This window comes from Lemur catta, chromosome 12 (genome assembly GCF_020740605.2).
Source record: "Lemur catta isolate mLemCat1 chromosome 12, mLemCat1.pri, whole genome shotgun sequence".
Classification (NCBI taxonomy): Eukaryota; Metazoa; Chordata; class Mammalia; order Primates; family Lemuridae; genus Lemur; species Lemur catta.
This window is the reverse complement of record NC_059139.1, coordinates 23,245,965-23,266,086: the sequence shown is the minus strand read 5'-3', so window position 1 is coordinate 23,266,086 and position 20,122 is coordinate 23,245,965. Positions and strand designations below refer to the sequence as shown.

Sequence of the window (20,122 nt, the reverse complement as noted above, 5' to 3'; positions counted from 1 at the left end):
GGTAGATTTGTGACTTTTACAATTAAACATGCATCAAGAATATAATAACAGCATTGTGAAGTAAGGAATGTTCATTCTATATGGTATAAAAGTGTCTACTTGTGGTAGTTTTTTTGAATGGGTTTTTTTTTTTTTTTGTATTTTATTTTGCTCCCATTGAAATCTTAGTAACCTGTGAACCATAGGTCATTAATGCAGTTAGGGCCATGGGAGATCAAAGTTTTATATGTTTCCCCATTGAGTCCTTTTACAATGTATGTGGTTGAAGGGAAAACTGGTGAGAATTGCTATCTCTAACAACCAGTTGCACTCTGGGTCTGTTTGTGCCTAAAAAGTCCTTTTCAAGTCTCTCTCTTGATGAGGCTGCACTTTTTGAATGTGGATTTGGACTATCTGTACATGTGGGAAGTTGATATCAGTAGCTCAGTGTCACAAGAAGGCCAGGGGGGTTATCCTACAAGAACACTCTGATTATGAACAAAGCCCATCCAAGCCATAAATACCTTCCAAGGGCAACCAAAGGTTATAAAAGCCAAACTCCCAAACTATTCTGAGGAAGAGATAGTACGAGGTATAATACAGAATGCATTTGAGGTTGTACAAAGGTCTGACTAATTATGGGGGGTAAAAATGGTAGATTTTGTAGGTTCAAATGAACTTGCAACTTTGAACTGTGTTCCAAATCACATTAATCATTAGTAATATGGTTTCTTGACACAAATCTCAAATTTCCTTGAAAAGTTCCTAATGTAAATTTTTGAAAATTAAGTTTGTTGCTCAGAGTGGCACAGTCCTGCCTCTCTCTTCTGAGCAATGTTTGGAATCATTTTGAATGCTAAAGGAAGGATTTTCCTTAACAAAAAATACATTTGAATTTGGGTGTATCTTGATTGAAAGTCAAAAATGAAAACATTTATTAGAAAGGAACAAGGGTGCTTTGCTCCAGAGAAATTCATGGTAGATAATTTTGCCTTCTGTAGATTAAAAATAATTAAATTATTTCATTCAAATACTCTAAATAGGTTGCATTATGACCGGCCAGTATGTGGCTGAAAATAGAAATTGGTCAACAGTGAGTGTTTGCTGAGTATTCACAAGGCTTAAAGAGTATTTTAAGAGGAAAACAACCAAATGAGACTCTCATTTGAAACTAAAAAAGAACTACACAATTTCCAAGAGGGTAATTAAAGAAAAAAAATTAAAAATGTGTATTTTTTACCAAGATGTCATGTAGGACCTATATTTTATTAGAATAGATACATCTTGGCTAGTGACATCAGGGCTTTGGAATAGTGATGGTTTCAATGAAAAACATCCCACTGGACCAATTCTATCCCTGACCTTCAGACCCCAGTAGCACAGTTAACATGGGGTGAATATAGTCTTTAAAAAGTCCTGCCAGCAGCTTTGAGGCAGAAATGACTTGTATCTGCAAAATTTTGAGGAATTTGAACATTATTTGTGGGTGCTATTGAAATAGAAAGTTTTCAAAGACTTAGGAACCACTTGGTGGAATTTTCTCCTTAGGGAGACCACAAATATGACACTGCAAAGTGTTTTCCTGGAGAAGGTCCCGTCTTCCCATCAGGGAGGTAAATCATTATTATTAATGTGAACATACACTCGCAGAGCACCGTGCCTCTGTGGTACTTATTAAGGAGCTTGACTGCAAGGCCTAATCAAAGCGGAGACAGGCTGTCTGCCTTCATGCAGCTTGCACTTGGCAGGGACACTGGCTCTGGGCCACCCAAAGCAAATCACAGGGCTGAAGAACAAAGCCGACACGCATACCAGAGTGTGGTTTTGTCCAACCACGGTGAGTAGACATTACTGAACAATGTCTAACATTTAGATTTCCAAAAAGTTTGGGATATCTTGTTTATTTTTTGAGGGTTTTTATTTTACGTCCCTTGTGTGGATTTCAACACAGAAACGATAATCTGAAAAAGCAAAATAAACAGAGGAAACCAATTTTTCATGAAAAAAAGCCAGCCCTTGTTATCTAGGAACCTCCATGCAACACTCTATCAGCGCTATTTAAAATTCCAGTGCATCCCTGGTCAGACCAATAATCCATTCTGTCTCCAGCAGTTGCATCAACAGAGCAGTGTTGCCCTCCTTGACATCAACTTCAAAAGACTCAATCATCTTTAGTTTTCCCTTAACAACATAGTTTTGTTTCTTCAGAGTATTCAGTGACTTACATTTAGCTTACTCCAAAGAGTCTCTTGGGGGTTTTCTTTAACAAACCAAAGGAATGACTTGTAGTCAGCACATACATTACTTCCATATCTGGAAGAGGACGTCAACATTGATGCAAGAAGTTGCTTGGGCTGTAGGTCTGTTCAGGAATAAAAATTAGCAATAATCCATACCACGATAAACTTCGCTTATCACGTAAAAGTAAATTTTGTACAGGCCCTGCTAGGAGTTCAAGGCATGAGATAGAAGCTAAAGGAAACAACCCCCAAATTATTGACGATGGTTGACTTTAGAAAGCCTTTCTGGTGAGCTTCACTTGTGGCCTTTCCTTATTGATAGTCGAAAGGCAGTGGAAGTCATTCCTCAAAGATGCACTGTTCAAGATTTGGGTGTGAGGTCTTACTCATATTTGGGTGTGAGTGCTTTCAAAGGGAAAAGAGTCCTGTTAAATTTAGCCTAAAGCTGCCTCACAAATCTTTCTTTGCTCAATTAAACTCTGTTAAATTTAATTTGTCTAAGCTTTTTCTTTTAACAGTCCCAACAGAATACAACTTGAGGAGCTCTTCTTGCAGACACTGAAGTGCAGATACCTATGGAAACCAAACATTGACTTTCTCTCTGAATTGCAAATAACTGACTTAGAATCATAACTCATAACACAAAGCATTATAATGAATGTATAATTCAATACTATCGTAAAAGTCCTAAACAGAACTTTTAGCAATAGGGCCATCTGTAAATTGAGCTGTACCAAGAGACCAAAGCAGCTCATAAAATCCACTTCATACCAGGGAGACTTGTCTCAGGACTCTAGTCTTAGTATTGACACTCCTTAAAGGAGGTCTATGTCTTGGTCTGGTCTATGCCTCCCACCAGCACCACCCTACCCCTCAACCACCTCCTTAGGGCAACCATGGGGGTGGCTGAGGAATGTATTGACTTAGAGAGATATCTGAGCAAAGAACTAACATTCTGGACAATTCGAGTATCTGTATTACTCATCTCATGAAGCGAAATGTGGATAGGGATGTATTACTCAGCTCATGAAGCGAAATGTGGACAGGGAGAAGCTACCTAACTCAAAGTAGTATGTAATGTGCTTTGAAAGCTTTGTATAAAAACTCTAACTGTGGTAGCTTAGACTGATAAACATTTGGAATGCCCTGTTCAAAACAATGATATTAAATTATTATATCTGCCTTTAAAACAATTTGTAACTGTAGCAAAACATACACAAAATTAGCTACCTTAACCATTTTTAAGTGCACAGTTCAGTAGTGTTAAGTGTATTTAAAATGTTGTGTTACTTGCCTTATTTTTTAAATTTATTTTTATCCACTCTAACTGAAGACATGAACACATACTGTATATTAATGCGACAAAAGTTATAATTGATGAGTTTACCATCTACATTTTAAAGGATTTCAACAATTATTTTAGTGTAGCTAAAGCCTCCAACATTTGAATTTTACCATTTTTGAAATGTACCTGCACAATTATAATACCCAGACTACATATCTTATGACTAAGTTTCAGCTGAAACATGAATCTACACAGATAAAAGCAAGAGTCCTCCCACATCTAGGACAAACTAAATGTATTGCTAACGAAGTGCCACTTTCAGGGGAGGGAGAAATTCTATTTCAAAAGTACATACCAGTACAGAACTTCATTTTCACCAGTGTTTTATTGTTTGCATTACACTGTAACAAGCACTTACGAATGCTTATTTATAGTCAATATTAACTACAGTAAGGAATCCTTCTCAAGGATAACCATGACTGTGACTTATGACAAGCCGTACAGCAATCACTATATAGTCTAGTGTCCAGAGCTTTTAAAAAAGTGCAACTTTAATACATAAAGAACTATTACAATTCAATAATAAAATGACAACCCAATTAAAAATGGGCAAAGGATCTGAACAGACATTTCTCCAAAAAAGATACACAAATTACTAATAAGCACATAAAAAGATACTCGACATCATTAGGCATCAGAGAAATGCAAATTAAACCACAGTGAGAGAGCACTGCATACCCACTCTGACAAAATGACAGATAATAACAAAGAGGCAGATAATAACAAGTGTTGGTGAGAAAGTGGAGAAATTAGAACCCTCAAACACTGTTGGTGGGACGTAAAAGAGTGCAGCCACTTTGGAAAACGGTATGGTAACTCTTCAAAAGGCTAAGCAGAGATACCATATGACCCAGCAATTCTATTCCTAAGTATACACCCAAGAGAAATGAAAATATATGTCCATGAATGTTCATAGCAGCATTATTTATAATAGAAAACAAAACGAAACAAAAATATAATGGAATATTATTCAGCCACAAAAAAGAAGTACTAGTACATGCAATAACATGGATGAACCTTGAAAACATTATGCTAAGTGAAAGAAGCTACTCACAAAGGACCATATATTATATGATGCCATTTATATGACATGTTCAGAATAGGTAGATCTATAGAGAAAGAAAGTAGCTTAGTGTTTGCCTAGGGCTAGGGGAATAGGGGGAATTGGGGAATGATGACCAAGGAATGCGGGGTTTCTTTCTAGGGTAATAAAAGTGTTATAAAATTGTGACGATGGATGCACAATCTGTAAATATACAAACAACCATTAAATGGGTAAATTGTATGTATATGAATTATATCTCAATAAGCCTGTTAAAAAATAAGTGCAATCTTGAAATAAGAGAAACCAAGGTTCACCGACACCAAGGAATAATTTTAGAGACTTCTTATAAATAAAATGAAACCTCTCTTTTGCCTGCAAAATAAGTTTCTCTTCTAAGGAACAAGGGGAGATTGGTGGTGGGTGGCAAAGTTTGTCAACAAGTATGTTTTTAGCACTTGAAAGTCGGATATCCATTGCTACAAATGCATCTTTCACAGAAGGAAAATGTACTTGTGTGATGTATATTGCACTTTCCAGGCACTTGACCTCGGGTAGTTAAATAAGTTCAGATATTTACTTAATGGGAAATTATATAGTGACTGCAAGTCATGTTCCCAAAGGACATCTGCATTCCATAAGCTAAAGCCAAATGTTTTCTGCTAAAATCAGATGATGCCATGTGCCCAATTCAGAGAAAAAAAATATTGGTCAAGTTAATAGATTAAATTCTCTCAATTTTAAGATTTTTCACTATAAATTTTTCTTCAGCCTTTCTTGTCCTCCACTTGTCTGAATGCTAACAGAAAAGGGGCTTGAAAGCTATGAGTATTATATTTAAATGATATTAAAAATTTTGAGATTGTCAATCATGCTTAGATTCAATAGCTTTTACTGTTTATGGAAATATGCTTACAGTTTTGCTTTTATATTGCATAAGAGCCATATTTTCTCATAGTAAATGTGTTCCTACTTCATGTAATAGAATTCAATATACAAACATTTTTTTACTGTACCCATAAGAGTGTTATGAATTTTCAGTTTGTTTGAGAACTACTACACTGATGTCTGGCTCTACAACTATCTTTCGGGTCCATGCCAAAAGAATGCTTTCAGATATGTCATTTAAGCACAGGGCCCTGAGATAAGACTACCAAATTCTATTTTAAAGCGAAAACAAATGGATCACTATATTATGATTTGGAAAAATTTTGTGATATACTTCCAGGAAGTTAGCTTTAAAATAATGAAACTTCAGCTCTTAGCACAAATGCCCTTGAGAACAATACATTCAAATTACAGCTTAACTAGAAATTAATATAGTTGAGAAAGCTTAAAGTACAGAAACAAATTCTGGAAAACTAAAGACGAGTCACCATCAGTAGAGGCACTGTCAGACTACAGTGCTTTTTAGAATTGGAAGGACTTTGGATAAAAGAACAAACATGCAAAGCTATGTGTGCACATACACACATACTGTGCTATAATGAAAAGTTGTGTCCCAAAATTTCATAGCATAAACATTTGATTGCCTTATCTTATATTAAAGATGTATCATGCTCTGGCTGCAGGAGGCTTTTGGTAATTAATATAAAGCACTGGTACAGAAAGCTTGTACTATAAATTGGAAGAAAGGCAAGAGCTTGGTTAACAATTTCTTCAAGTGACTGACAGCTCTTGGTGTGTGGTGGGGCATTAAAGAAACATAAAATCTGTTAACATCATCTTAAAATATTACACCTGTCTTATGTTTCCTTTGCCTTTAGAAATGTAATGAAATACTGTATGTTTGCTTCAAAATAATCCAGTAGTGGGAAGGAGTGTAGCTGGGGGTAAGGCTGGGTGGAGGAGGGGGTCCAGGAGTCTTGTAGATGAAACAAGAATGTGTGTTTATATATAATTTCTTTCTATTTTTCCCCCCAACAGTACTGATAAGTCCTGGTAATACAGATGTCATTTTAACAAGCTGGATCTAGGAAGTTTACAGTCATCTTGCTCCTCTTACAGAATTCTTCCCAAAAGATTAGCTAACAGTTTCTCCTGACTTGTTTACTTACCCCCAGAATCACAGAGCCCAGCCAGGGGCCACCCTGAATCCAATGCCCTGTGAGAGGAAACTTCCTTGGTGATTTAAGAGAAGTTCCTTCCCTCTAAAGAAAATCCAGATAGAAACTCAAATAATTGTTCAAAAAAAATAAATATGAAGATGGCAAAACCTATTTCCCCATGTGAAGTCTGGATGAGAACAGTGTTACACTGGGAGTGTCTGTGTTGATGGGTCAGTGAAACACGTGCAGTCTTGGGTACAGCACTGGCCTCCAGCCTGGGGATTTGAGATTATTGCAAAGATCTTCTCCATGAAGAAGCTAAAAGTTGTTTATTTTGCCTGCTGAAATGAGTTTGCAGAAACATAAGACTTGGGAACCTACATTCTACTCAGACTCAAAATTGGATGGATCATTCAGGTGAATTAATACTCCAGCAGAGAATATCATTATCCCAAAGCTTTCTTTGTGCTTATTATGAAATGACCACTATACCCTGAACAGAGGGAAATCTGGGTTCTGTTCTCTGGAGGTGTACAATCCACACCACGGCCACAGAAAGTCTCGTCTGGCTATAGATTCTCTCTGTCCTTCTGTCTCTTTCTGCTGGCAGAAGCTCCAGCATCTTTTTACTTAGCTTTATGGGATACAGAAATGTTTTATAATGAATGCAGTTTCCCAGTCATTTCAAGGGCCAGCAGTTCAGAAGTCTATTCAAACCACAGTCAGTATATTGGGTGTCTATGTGTGTGTTGGTGGGCTGGGGCGGGGGTTACTTCATGTTTTGCTCCATATAAAGCATTTCTATATTGTTGTACTCACACAAATAGTAAGCATTCGTGTACCACTTGAGTCATAAAAATGATTTTAAGTAACACTGTGGGGAATTTATAACGGATAGTGTCTTGTATTCTGAAGGAGCAGGAGAAAAGAACATTCTTTTAGGAGCATAATTTTGAAAGGTAATTTAGCAACATCTCTCCAGGTTTTAAATCTACATACCTGGTGCTCTAACAATTCTCCTGTTAGTAATCAATCATTCAGAAATAGAATACAAGATCCACACATAATGAAGTTTACTGCAGAATGACTTGAAAGAGCAAAATACTGGAGATCACTTAACCATTCAGTGATGAGGCATATCTGGATAGAGGGGAATACCCATGAAATATATTTATCCAAATAAAGCATAGTACAGAACAGTATGTATGATTCTATCTTTGGAAACACAGTGGTATATTTGGGTGTAAGCTCCCAAAAAAGTGTGAAAGATTAATAGCTCACATTTTTAGCAGCTATTGTGTCAGGCAGTGTTCTAAATACTTTACGGGTATTAATTTGTATCTTCACAACAATCCAATGAGGTAGGTTACCTCCATTTTGTAGATGAGGAAACTGAGGCAGAGCAAGATAAAGTAGCTTGCCCAAGGTCACTTAACTGGGATATGGCCAAGCTGGGCTTCCAACTCAGTCATTCTAGCCTGAAACCTTACCCCCCACCACACGCTGCTCCTCCGACAGGTCTCACTCTGTTAGTGGTGGTTCCTCTGCAGAGTGGCATTTCCCTGTTCACGGTATGCACATCCCATCAATATCTATGTGTCATTTTTAATACACTGGCTATTGCTTTTGTGATTTAAAAAATAGCCATTAAAATGGTATGCTGTCAGGCAGGGTGAACTTTGCTATAGGTGCCACAAAAACATATAAAACATGGACCTTGTGGAAGCTTCCAATTTAGTTTAGAGGACAAGACACTTGGAGCCTGTGCTGGTAACATATGAGTGACGGCAGTAGGTACTCCAGGCGGGTATCCTTCCTTTTATCTGGAGCAAACAGGGACAACTTTATGGAAATACTGAAAGCTAAGCTGGACCCTGAGGAGTTAAAGAACTCTGATGGAACTGGGGAAGAGGTCGTTTCCAGACGGAAACACACAAAAGGGAAGATGAAGTGCTGAGAACATTAGAATGTTGAAAGAGGGAGCAGAGTTTCTGTCAGGGAGGCAACAGGCAAAAAAAGCTGGGAAAGGGGCTTGTGAAAGCTGCAAAGGGTCTCATTTGCCATCCAAGAATTCAGACTCTGCTCTCTAGGCAATGCAAAGAATGTGCCAGGTAAAGCCAAAGTACCTTCCAGAAGCCTTTGTGAGGAAGCAGACAAGTTAACAGCAAACTCCCATCGCGGTGCAGTAACTGAGATGGATGTGAACCTAAGCCTCTGGGAACATGTGCTAGCAGTGCCGGGAAAACCAAGGAAGGCTTCCTGGAAGGGGGGGTATCTAAATGAACAAGGGCCTGAACTAAACGGTAACATTGGGGTACAGTGGACTAGAAAACAAAGAACAATTCTAGAAAAATTATAAAGTGGTAGTTCTCAATTCTGGGTGCACAGTAGAATCACCTGGAGAACAATAAAGAAACATCAGTTCCCAAGCCCCATTTTGATCAGTTAATTAAAGAACCTGGGGGTGGGGATGGGATTAACTCCATACAGTGCAATTATTCTGAATGGGACAGTACGTACTCTCAGAATATGAACTCTAAGAGCAAAAGGTGTTTCACTTCAGAAGCAATCTTCACCCACAACCCCCACCCGCCACTTCCAGGCCTCAAGCGCAAACTTCCAAGTCAGAACTCATCAGGTAGCTTGCTCTCCCGAAAACCATTATATCCACAGGAGATTCTGAAGGAGATTATCAAATCAATGATTTCAGCGGTGGGTGGAGGAAATCTTGTTTTTCTTAGGAATAAAGGAAGCATTTTAATTTTCTTTCTTATTTACTTTTTTAAAAGCTTTCAAAAATCTCTTCCAAACCAGAACCGATCAAAACCACAGGCTAACTTGAAGCTGCTGAAATTAGCAGATAAGAATTTCCAGCTCACACAGACCAGAGCGTTTTGAAAAGCGGCATCCCACACAGCGCCTCCAGCCCGTTGCCTCTGATCTTTCAACTGAAGAACTGTTCCCTTCTCACCACAAAAATCTTTCCACAAACATTCAGTTCTGTGGGATTTAGTTGACCACAAGCTTAACTCCTCTAAGCCAATGGTTTGTTGCAGCTGGTAAAACAGCTGACCCAACCTCAGCCCCTCTTAATAGAGGATTGAGTCCAGATCACTGTCCCTACCCAGTCACGTGCCATCGGGAACACTGGGATCAGTTCTGGGAACACAGTGGGGGCTGGGGGAGGCCGCCAGGATGGCAAGGGCCTAGGGAGCAGGCACAGGAGAAGCACTGGGACATCTAGCTTGTGCTCAGGTGCCCAAGGCTCTCCTGAGACCATCTGAAAAACCGTCATCCTCTATCGCCCCGCACAGCACAATCCAACAGGTGGGCCTTACGGAAGACTTCACAGCGCAGCAGCTGAAACCGTCTCAGAATGGAATGCTCAGGTGGAGCTGGGCAGCCACTTTCCAGGGGTGCTGGAGAGGGAGTCCTGCTGTGGGAGCACGGTTGCAACCCAGGGGACCCCCATGCCCTGGCTCCCGTCCAGCAGGCTGAGTGCTCCCCTCCGAAAGGGAAAGCTTCTGTGGTTGAAACCCTGTCTAGCACCTCTTCTCCCTGACTTCCCGTTTGTGAGGCTCCAGGGTGACTTTGGCTGGGACCTCACAGAGCCCCACCTCTGGCTCTTACTGCATTTAATGATGAAATACTCAGGTGTGAGGAAAATAATGCAAGACAAAAAATTTGCCCCTTCTCCTGCTAATAGAGCTGTTTCCGGGCCAGGGCACGTGAATACTGGAGGGGCAGGGAAGAGAAGTGGGCACGTCCTTCCCCCACCGAGCTTGCACTGCCTGCATCCCGTCACCCTGGGTGTTGCAATCCCAAATTCATCTCCCAGTGAGACTGTGAACTCCTGGGGGGCAGGAACCTTGTCTTCTTCACTTTGGTATTCTCAGCTCTTACAAAAGCACCTGGCACACAAAAAGCCTCCACAAATGCTTGCTGAAGGAAGTTGTCTGTAACAGAAGAGTTGACTTTTTCTGGGATCACTAGACTTAAATGACTTCGTTTATACCTCATGCAAACCCAAATCCACAGCCCCCTCACCATGCACACACATTTAATTACCCAGATTTCCTTTCTACATGATGCAAAAAAGCCGGGAGATTGCTTTACCCCACAGAGGGGTTCTTCCCACCATATGATACAACCTTCCTCTCTAGGTAGGCATCGCTTAGCTTCCCTTCCCATGTCTGTGAACAGCCGTATAGAAACGACGAGGCAGCCTGTGGGCTTCAGGTGAACTGGGCTGAAGCTTCTTCCGGGCTGCCTTGTTCCCAGGCTGCCATGAAGTGTGTGTGAGTGTTGGGACTGAGGCTCAGTTTGCCTCAAGTTTTGGTTAGTCAGAAGGGCTCCGCTCACCGTGTGTGAGCAGCGCGTGGAATTTGCTGCCCCGTGGAATGCAGGGTGCCACACACTGGGGCCGAGCTTCTGGGGGAAGACCGGGCGGTTGTATAACCAATGATAATATTTAGAATTACGCAGCTGTGATAAGGTAATTGAATTCCATGCCGCAGGGCAGAAACCAAACCCCTCCAGTAATGAGAAAAGAATTCTCTCCGGCTCCCATGTTGTTACTGGATTAACTTTATGGTTTCTTTAATTTACCTTAATAGGAGAGTGATTGCTGCAAAGATCACAAACAAATGAGACTCATGGAATCTGGAGCCTTAATTACGAGCCCCCTCTCTCTTCTTGCTCTAGAATTTTCATTTATACAATGTAAACCATCAGAGGACAGCCTTTGCTGCTACTCTTACTGCCAACAGCAACCACTAATTGAGGACATAATATATGCCAGGCATAAATCCTTGCAACCACCCCATGACACTAGTATCATATCACCTCCATTCCGCAGAGAATGAAAGGGAAGCCTAAAGAAACTCCTCCCAACCAAGATAGATATATATTTTTTTTTAATACAATGTGCGTGTGTGTTTAGGGGTGGGAAATCTTGTCCCTAAGAGTCCAGAGTATTCAAACAGGCCTTAGTTATACACTAGAGCCATGGAAAGAAATAGTTTAAAATAATAAATTTCTCTTAAATGATTCTGGCTGTCATTTCTTGCAAGCCCTCAACAAACTCTTCACATGCCCAAGAATTAAGAATTGTCTAGCTCATTTTTTGCCCTCATGTGTTAAATGAAATGGCAAAACTTTAGTTCACTCTTATTGTAACTGTCATTTCTCTGAAGCCAAAGGACTGTACTTTGAGGCCCAACATTTATTGTTTATACTTTTATAACTTTCTCAGGTAAGAAAGCCCTTTGCTGGTGATTCCAGCTTATTGGTTCCAACCACTGTTAAGTCCCACATTCCACTGACTTTACTGGTCTATAGATTTGAAAGGAAGCCGCCCAAATAACACGTGACACATCATAGAGCTTGTCACATGGAGAAGAGATGACCCAGCAGGCAGGGGTTTTGTTTCGTTTTTCTGTTTTTTTTTTTTTTAATAATTTGTTTGTTTGATTTTAGATACACAAAAGAATTGTTAGAGTTTTACAAGGGCAGATGGGTTCCAAAAATCTCTTGTCCTTGGAAATGTTCAGGCAGAATCTGGACAATCACTTGGACGGGATCCTGCAGGAATGGTCTGACCAGATCAGAATTTCCTAAAGCAGGGTAAGTACAGTGGTTTGGTGGTACAGGAATCCTTCCTTAGTTAATATTACGTCACAGTAAGAAAGTCACTCTTTTCAACTCTCAGTTCTTCAGATTACAGGAAAGACATTTTGTAATATTTTGGTGCTAACATGTATTTCACAATTTATTAATATTTGCTAATCCCTCTTCTTTTTTTTTTAAACTATGAGAGTGGGAGTCTTGGCTCTCAAAGCCTTTGTCAGGCAACTGTATCAATTTAGAATTTTATATCATTGTAATTTATTATCTCCTTCACAAGGTAAGTAATAGGAGGTTCACATTTTTGGTAATGATTTAAGGCATTGGAAGAAAAGTAGGTTGATTTAAAAAACATTTTAAGTAAATAAGACTAGGGATGGTGTCCATGCTAGAAAATTCTAGAATAGTTGACTTTGGGATGGAGATGCCATGACTCTATGGAAGTCAGATTAGGGTCATGTTTTTAAAAATCAAATTGTCTCTTTCTTGTTGGGAGTACAGAAAACCAGCTTTATAGTTAGAAGTGGAATGGGAACTTGCTTATGGGTATCGTGTGAATTGAGGGATGTGAGAAGCTCCCTCTTCTGTACCCAACATACATCTCCTTGGGGACCATATCTTTGTATTCGTGTATCCCCAGTGCCTCGTTCAATGTCAGACAGAGTAAGAGCACAATAAACAGCTGTGAATGAATGAGTGAGTGTTAAAGGTTGAATTTCATCTGTTTTATAATCCTCCCTCCGATGTGCCCTGCCGCACAGCCTGGACGCTGCTGCTGCTTTTACTGTTGCTGTTAACACTCCTCTCTCACCTCTTACTTACAATATGCTCAACTCAACTCCACAGAGATTTTCAAAGTTATGCTCCCCCCTTTCAGAAAGCTGGGGTGACAGCAAAGATTCCTTTTGAGGTAACTGATTAAAGGGGAATGCCCAATTGAATAAGAAAAGAAGAAAGCACTTGTTTTCTGAAAAGATTCAAAAGTGAGCCAGAGGTGATAGTTTCGTCTACACAGCACAACCAGATACGGTATTTAATGATTATCCAGTGAATTTAATCTGCCTAAGCCAGCCAAACCAACTCATATTTCTGGCATAAAATATCTAGTTTGGCTGCCTATCCTGACCAAATCAATAGAAATTGGTGCCAAAACCCCCTATTTTATTGTGTGGTGTGTTGGCATAGACATATTCTTCTTACTCAAGAAAATAGGTACTTGAGTACAAATTCAGCCATTAGGCTTTTTCCCAGCTTCTCTCTGGCAGCTTCTGGAATGTTACCCACCAAGGATGTTTGGAAAGATTGGAATTTCAAATTCAGGAAAAAGAGAACGTGGCTTACAGGGGCTATAGAGCTGTAACTCACAAACAGATGTTTCAAATACAAAAATCTAACTTAGATTTCGCAGAGTTTAAATGTAACTTTAGTACAATTAAATGTATAGCATGTTTCCTAGAATCTTCCAAAACAAAATGCTTAGTCCAGGAAATGCAGTAATGATTTCATGCATTTCAGTTTCTGTCTGCACAGACTCTGGGATGTTTGAATGTAGGAGTGCTAAATCTATAATGCGTTTTCACACTGGGAAATACCTTTCCATGGGAGCATGACCTCTGAGTTCTTACTTTGGTTTTGCTGTCTGGGGCAGGAAAGACCAGGACAACTACTACACAATGTGGTTATACTCAGAAAAATGGAGAGGAGAGGCTTTCCGATAGCTATTTGTTCCGTTGTCAGTCAACATGGCGTTCAGTAGCTAATTCTGCATTATGAGTTTAAGCTTTGGCACAGGACTGCCAATGGTTAAGAAAGGCCACATAGGAAACCCAGTTGTTAGCCTGGTGGGTGCACAAGTTTAGCAGTGCATTTCTCATAATTAACAGCCCAGACATTCAAACTTGAGTCTCAATATTAGTAGCCCAAGGGTTGGAATGGGCCTGTAGATGTGCTGTGCTTGGCTTATAGTATTTCGTTTTGTAAACTGTATCAAAAAATCTGGAGGCTCTTCCAAAAAATTTGGATTTCTAGATTCTCTTGAGAAATGGGAAGTTTGGCCTTGTTGACACATGGCAACAACTGGTGGGAGCTAGTTAGTTTTATGCTTTTCAGGTCCCAATAGTCTCTTTGCCTCCCTCTTGTCTACATTATTCTGCCACTGGGTCCCTCTCTGCTTGTCATGATACTTGTCCCTGTTATTTCTCCTGCTGAAGGGAAATATTCTCTGCATCCATGACTCTATCAAAGTAGAAAAACAAAAAGTGGCCTGAAAGGCCAGCGTTGTCACCCACTTGGACACTGGAGGCATTTGAGATTGCCTTTCCATTCTGAAATAATGGAACCTGACTTTGTTCCCTCTCAGGCAACATATTCTCCAGTAACATCTACTGTGACACACAGGGAGGCCCTGGGGGTCTGTGTAATTCACAAGAGTTCCACCCTTTTCATTCCCACTGTCTCACGCATCCCCCTTTGGTTTAGCATGATTGTATTTAAAACCATGAAGTAAATTCTTATTGAATCAATCATCCATTCCATTTGATCCTAAATATCTAAATTACTGTGTAGTGTGGAAATCACTCCTTTCAGACTAACACCTTAAAAAGATCTTTGGCAAACTAAACTATGCCCCTCAGGCTCTCTGTCTTAACACAGTCCTGGATAAGAGCTAAGACTCTTAATGGTCCCATTTGGCAGCACTCCCAACTTGCAATTAGGTTACATTTAAAAAATTCATCTTACATTGGTTGTTTGCAGCTTATAATTCCTTTCTCTTAACAACAATGTTACAAATGCTGATAATTTCTTCAAGATTTGACCAAAACTTTTTCTTTAGCCATGCAAAGGGATTGCATCATAGTATTTTTTTATGCAAAATTACTCAACCAAAGCTCTCATTCTTTCAATAAAGTTGATTATTAAGTAATAAAACCACCAGGAAATTCCACTTCAAGGTAACTGTCAACTGGGACTGCCACTAAGGGGAAGTAACACTTCTCTAACTGTATGTATAAGGGCTTTTCTCTTCTAAAGAGCAACTCAGTGGGTTTTTAGCACAATTATGAGAAAGCAGAAACCTCTAAACATTGGTTCCACCTTGAGAAAAAGTATAAAGGAAACCAAGACCTTCAGTTTGTGTACAGGAAAACTGCAGGCACTCAATCCAGATGCCCTGCCAGTAGGCACAGTGAAGAGATACTCACTGCTCTACCACATAAAATGTCAAAACTGGATTCTGTCCCGTAAGTGCTTTCTACAAAGAATTTGTTTCCTGGAAAAATGGCAGCACATGGATAATAAAGTGAGAATGTGTGCCCTCATGTCAGCCTTTAGTATAGCTTCTGTGATAAGAACTGTGGTTGCTATGGTTACCCCTTGTCAGCAATGGACCAGCCCAATTTCACAAACAAGTACCCCAAATCAACCCCATGACTATTTTATGGGCAATTCATCCTCCAGTGAAAGCTCCTGTACATGCAATCACTTGTTTAAGGCCCTGGACAAGTGGAAGTCAGCAGAGACCTGCAAGGCATTAAGGAAAAATCTGACATAGTTCCTGTCCAAGTAATAGCCAGTCCTCCAAGGCATGTACTAGTTAGAATGTTGCCCCATGAGTTTTGAGTTGTACTATGAGGTTTTCATTACACAGAGATCTTGCAAGGAGAGTCTAACTATCTTTGAGAACTCCCTGGGCAGGGGAAAGATGCTCAGAGCCTGCTCGCTTAGAGGCAGAGTGGCCTTCCTAAGGCGGGGACAGTGAGCCAAGGGTGCAAAAGAGAACAGGGTCAGTAATACCTGAGTTCTGGGCTTTAGCTACAAACCTAGAAACCATCCCGCTGGGGAGTGTCTATGGAAATTCCTTCTCCAAGTCAGAGATGTGCTGTGGGGAAAGAGAAGAGTGGGCAGGAAGGAATGTACAGTAACATTTTTCTGCAACTTCTTGGCTCCGTCTGTATTCACCAGTCACATATGCTAATGACTCTTTAACCTTTTCCCATGCAGGAGTCAACTGTTATCTCACTGTCATAGAAAATAGAATCCTATCCCGAAAAGCTTCCACTTGTTAAAAATCCAAGTGTCGACTGATAAAATATCCAGATGGGGAAATCTCCCACCCCCTCCCCATTCTCCCACCAGCGTAAAAGGTAATGGGGGTAGGGGGCAACTGGAGAAGGAAATGAAATCATGCGGGTACACCAGGAAAAGACACAGTGTTGGTGGCAGCAGAGTTGGTGAGTGTGTTGTGGGCATTACCTCTTGATGAGGCTTCCAAGAAGGCTCCCGCTCAAGTCCTGGTGGCTCTGAGAACAAGCATTCTTGCATCAATAGCTAATAGGCTGTCCAACCAGATGTTATCTGGGTGGGATAAGAGGGTGAGAAAACAGACCTGTTGTACGCTGTTGTCAACTACATCACTGTGGTCAGAGAAGGCTGATCGTGTGGTGTTTAAGCAGGGCGCCTCGTTCGTGGTGAGGCAGACCAGATTACGTGGCTGTTTAAATCCGTTTCCTCTTGTGATTGGTAAAATACGAGAGTTATAATCATTCATGCATTACTAAAGCCTCCTTTCCATCATTTTGAAGGGACTTTTTTTTCTAGAACAGAGCATGCATCCAGCAGAAACCCAAAGCGTTTGCTTTTCTAAGCAATCTTTTGCAATAAGCACACTTAAAAAAAAAAACACAACTGCATATGGTACCTGTGACAAGACTGGAGATGATAAGCGGTAAGACCAGCATCTGTAACATCCTCATCAGAAGTTCCCCAGGAAAGGAGAAGTACTTGACTTCCCGGTAGCTCATTTTGTATGGTCGCAGGGTAAATCCAAGGATTGTACCTGAAGGCAAAAAAAAGAAAAAAGAAAGAAAAATTGAGTCTTTTTTGAAACTGAGGCAACAATCCTAGAAAAATGAGCAAGTATTTGGCTACTGGTTGTATTCATCCAAGCAGCAAATATTTGTGCTGCTTTGGGAGGAAGGGGTCCATCTATCTTTACAGGCATTATCTGAAAAGATCTGGATGAATCCAGGGCTTCAAGTAGAACTTATAGGAAAAAAATTTCTGGGTTGAGCACATGAAAAATTCCTTTGTGTAACTTGAATGCAGTGGAGCCCGTTTTGACATGGCTCAGTACAGAGTTACAAAGATTGGGGCATAATTGGGAAACAAATCATGCGTTCATGAACAAGGTGATATGGGGGGGAAAAGGCCTTATTATAATTAAGTTCCTCTATAACAATAGATGTTAGAATTGCTGGCATAGCCACTTATAAAGGGTAGCGTGATTTTTTTTCCAATTAAAAAAACCTTCATGTTCACGTTGTTAATCCATTTTCATCATCCTGTCTGCACGCCGAGTTTTCTCCCTCTGCCTACATGGTCTTGACATTGCCTTGGCAACTGTACTGTACAGACTTGTTAGTCGCTGGCAAGAGAAGACTCCAAAATGAGCAGAGACTTTTCTCCCAAATTTTTCCCTGAAAACTTAGGAGTAAATAGGGGAAAGAGAAAGCAATTTCCTCTTTAATGTTCCTTCTGCTCCTGGAACTATAAAATATTTTTAGAATGATAATTTTACATGTAAATCAAATTACACATGATACCTTTTGTAATGTTCAGAAATTAATAAAGGTATTGGCATTAATAAAGGTATAAATTTACTCTCTCCCCTTTCCCTAATTTACTTTTCCTGCCAAAGAAAATTTGCTTATTTCAATATTGTAAATATTTTCAAATTTTTTGCTCTGCTATTATTACTAAAACGTGTGATTTCATTTTTTTGAAAGGTCCTTATAAGTTATAGGGGAAAGAAAATGCCCAGTACTAATTAACTAGAAGCTAGAGGCTGGCAATGGGGGTGAGGGTGGGGGAGGAGGGAAGACGACTGGGAAGGCAGAGCTTTTCCAGAAGACGCAAGCCGTGCTTTCCGGAAACCGAAATATCTTTACTTCTTAGGAAATGAGCTTTTTCTCTTATGAAGTGGGACTCAAAATTCATTTCAGTTATCACTGCAACTCCAATTTCAACTCTTGGGTCTCAGAAACCATGAAATATCCGTGTTTTGACTCTACACTGATATTTTCATAAGAGACTGAATCTATGGACTCTTATTAGCAGGACTAGAACATCCTGCTGACCCAGTTCTCAGAAACTTCAGGAAAATATTTATCGTTTTTTTCCAGTGTAATGGTAATATGCTCAAGAGAGAAAAGTTGGTTTGGAAAATGCAGGAAAGTGGGGGCAAAGCCTGCCCATGTTGGTTCTACCACTTAAATAAACAGCAAGTAGCGAAAGCCTAGTGAGCTCTCAATACATGCGGGGCATTATTGTCTGTGCTTTACTTGTATTAGCAAACTCACTCCTCACACGACAACCCCAGGAGCTAGGTCCTATTTTATCACCGATTTACTGATGGAGAAACCTAATCACAGTAAACTTAAAACTTGCCTAAAGTCAAATATACTTAAGTGGCAGAGCCAGGATTTAAATGCAGGCAATTTGGGCTCAGATCCCATGTTCTTAACCACCTTATGTATTTCTTGCCTTTCCTGTAAGTGCTTCAGTGAGGTTCTTTCCGGAATGTTCCAGCACATAGTTAAATATATGGAAAACACAGAGAGTATACTTTTCTATATATGATCCCCATAAATGTAACTTTTAGGTCTGACGATATCAGATTTAATGACTAAATCGGCATTTACTTAATTCTCCCTCTGTTGTTGAACACTTAAGTTGTTTAGCATTTTTCACTTTTATGAAGAACACCATGATGAATATGTGAAGGCTGTTTTACATCAAGGAATTTTTTTTACTGTGGTTTTAGAGAAAGAGAACCAGTACCTCAAAGCATATGACTACCTCAATTCATGTTATCAATTGCTGTCCCAATGGGATGGCCCAGTAGCTTAACACTCCCCCAGTGAATGAGGCCTTGTTTCCTGTACCCCCGGGAGCAGAGTATTACCACAAAAAGATTAAGACAAGCAAAATTTGTTAATGTGGGCCGGGAGCGGTGGCTCACGCCTGTAATCCTAGCACTCTGGAAGGCCGAGGCGGATGGATCCCTCGAGGTCAGGAGTTCGAGACCAGCCTGAGCAAGAGCGAGATCCCCGTCTCTACTAAAAATAGAAAGAAATTATCTGGCCAACTAAAAATATATATAGAAAAAATTAGCCAGGCATGGTGGTGCATGCATGTAGTCCCAGCTACTCGGAAGGCTGAGGCAGGAGGATCGCTGAAGCCCAGGAGTTTGAGGTTGCTGTGAGCTAGGCTGACGCCACGGCACTCACTCTAGCCCGGGCAACAGAGCGAGACTCTGTCTCAAAAAAAAAAAAATTTTGTTAATGTGATGGGTAAATAGTACATATTTTGTTTTATTTTGTATTTACTTAATATCTAACCATGCCGAGCATTTCTCCATATTGTATTTTCTCTAAGCATCTATTAGATCCTAATAGTTTGAGTTTATGTATATATGTGTGTATGTACGTGTATATGTGTGTGTGTGTACATGTTTGGTATAGGTTCTTTATATGATAAAGATAATTACCCTTTGCCTATGTATAAAATATTTGCTATAACAATTTTTCTAATTTGCTTGCCTTATATTATTACTTTAAAACTACAAAGGTGTTCTGAATTTTTATAAAATTATGCCTGCACACCTTTTTAAAGGCAATTTCTTCAAGTGTTATAAATTTTAATTTCCCTTCCCCCTCCCAAGTTTGATAGACTTTTAATTCATTTTTCTCTCTCTGTTTGCTTTGCTTTAAAATAGTTAACCATTAATCTTCATGAAATTCTACTCAGGGTAAGGAATTTAATTCTGATTTACAGCAGCATCTAT

General features: G+C 39.9%; 1 protein-coding gene across 2 annotated transcripts in view; it reads right to left on the bottom strand.

The window, feature by feature from the left end:
• The window catches only part of SLC1A3 (solute carrier family 1 member 3), a 78,271-nt gene that overhangs the window by 37,920 nt on the left and 20,229 nt on the right, over positions 1–20,122 (bottom strand). For both annotated transcript variants that reach the window (XM_045566213.1, XM_045566214.1), the window contains exon 3: positions 16,976–17,113. In XM_045566213.1, the coding sequence (XP_045422169.1) occupies positions 16,976–17,113 (138 nt within the window). The remainder of the gene's footprint in view (positions 1–16,975; positions 17,114–20,122) is intronic.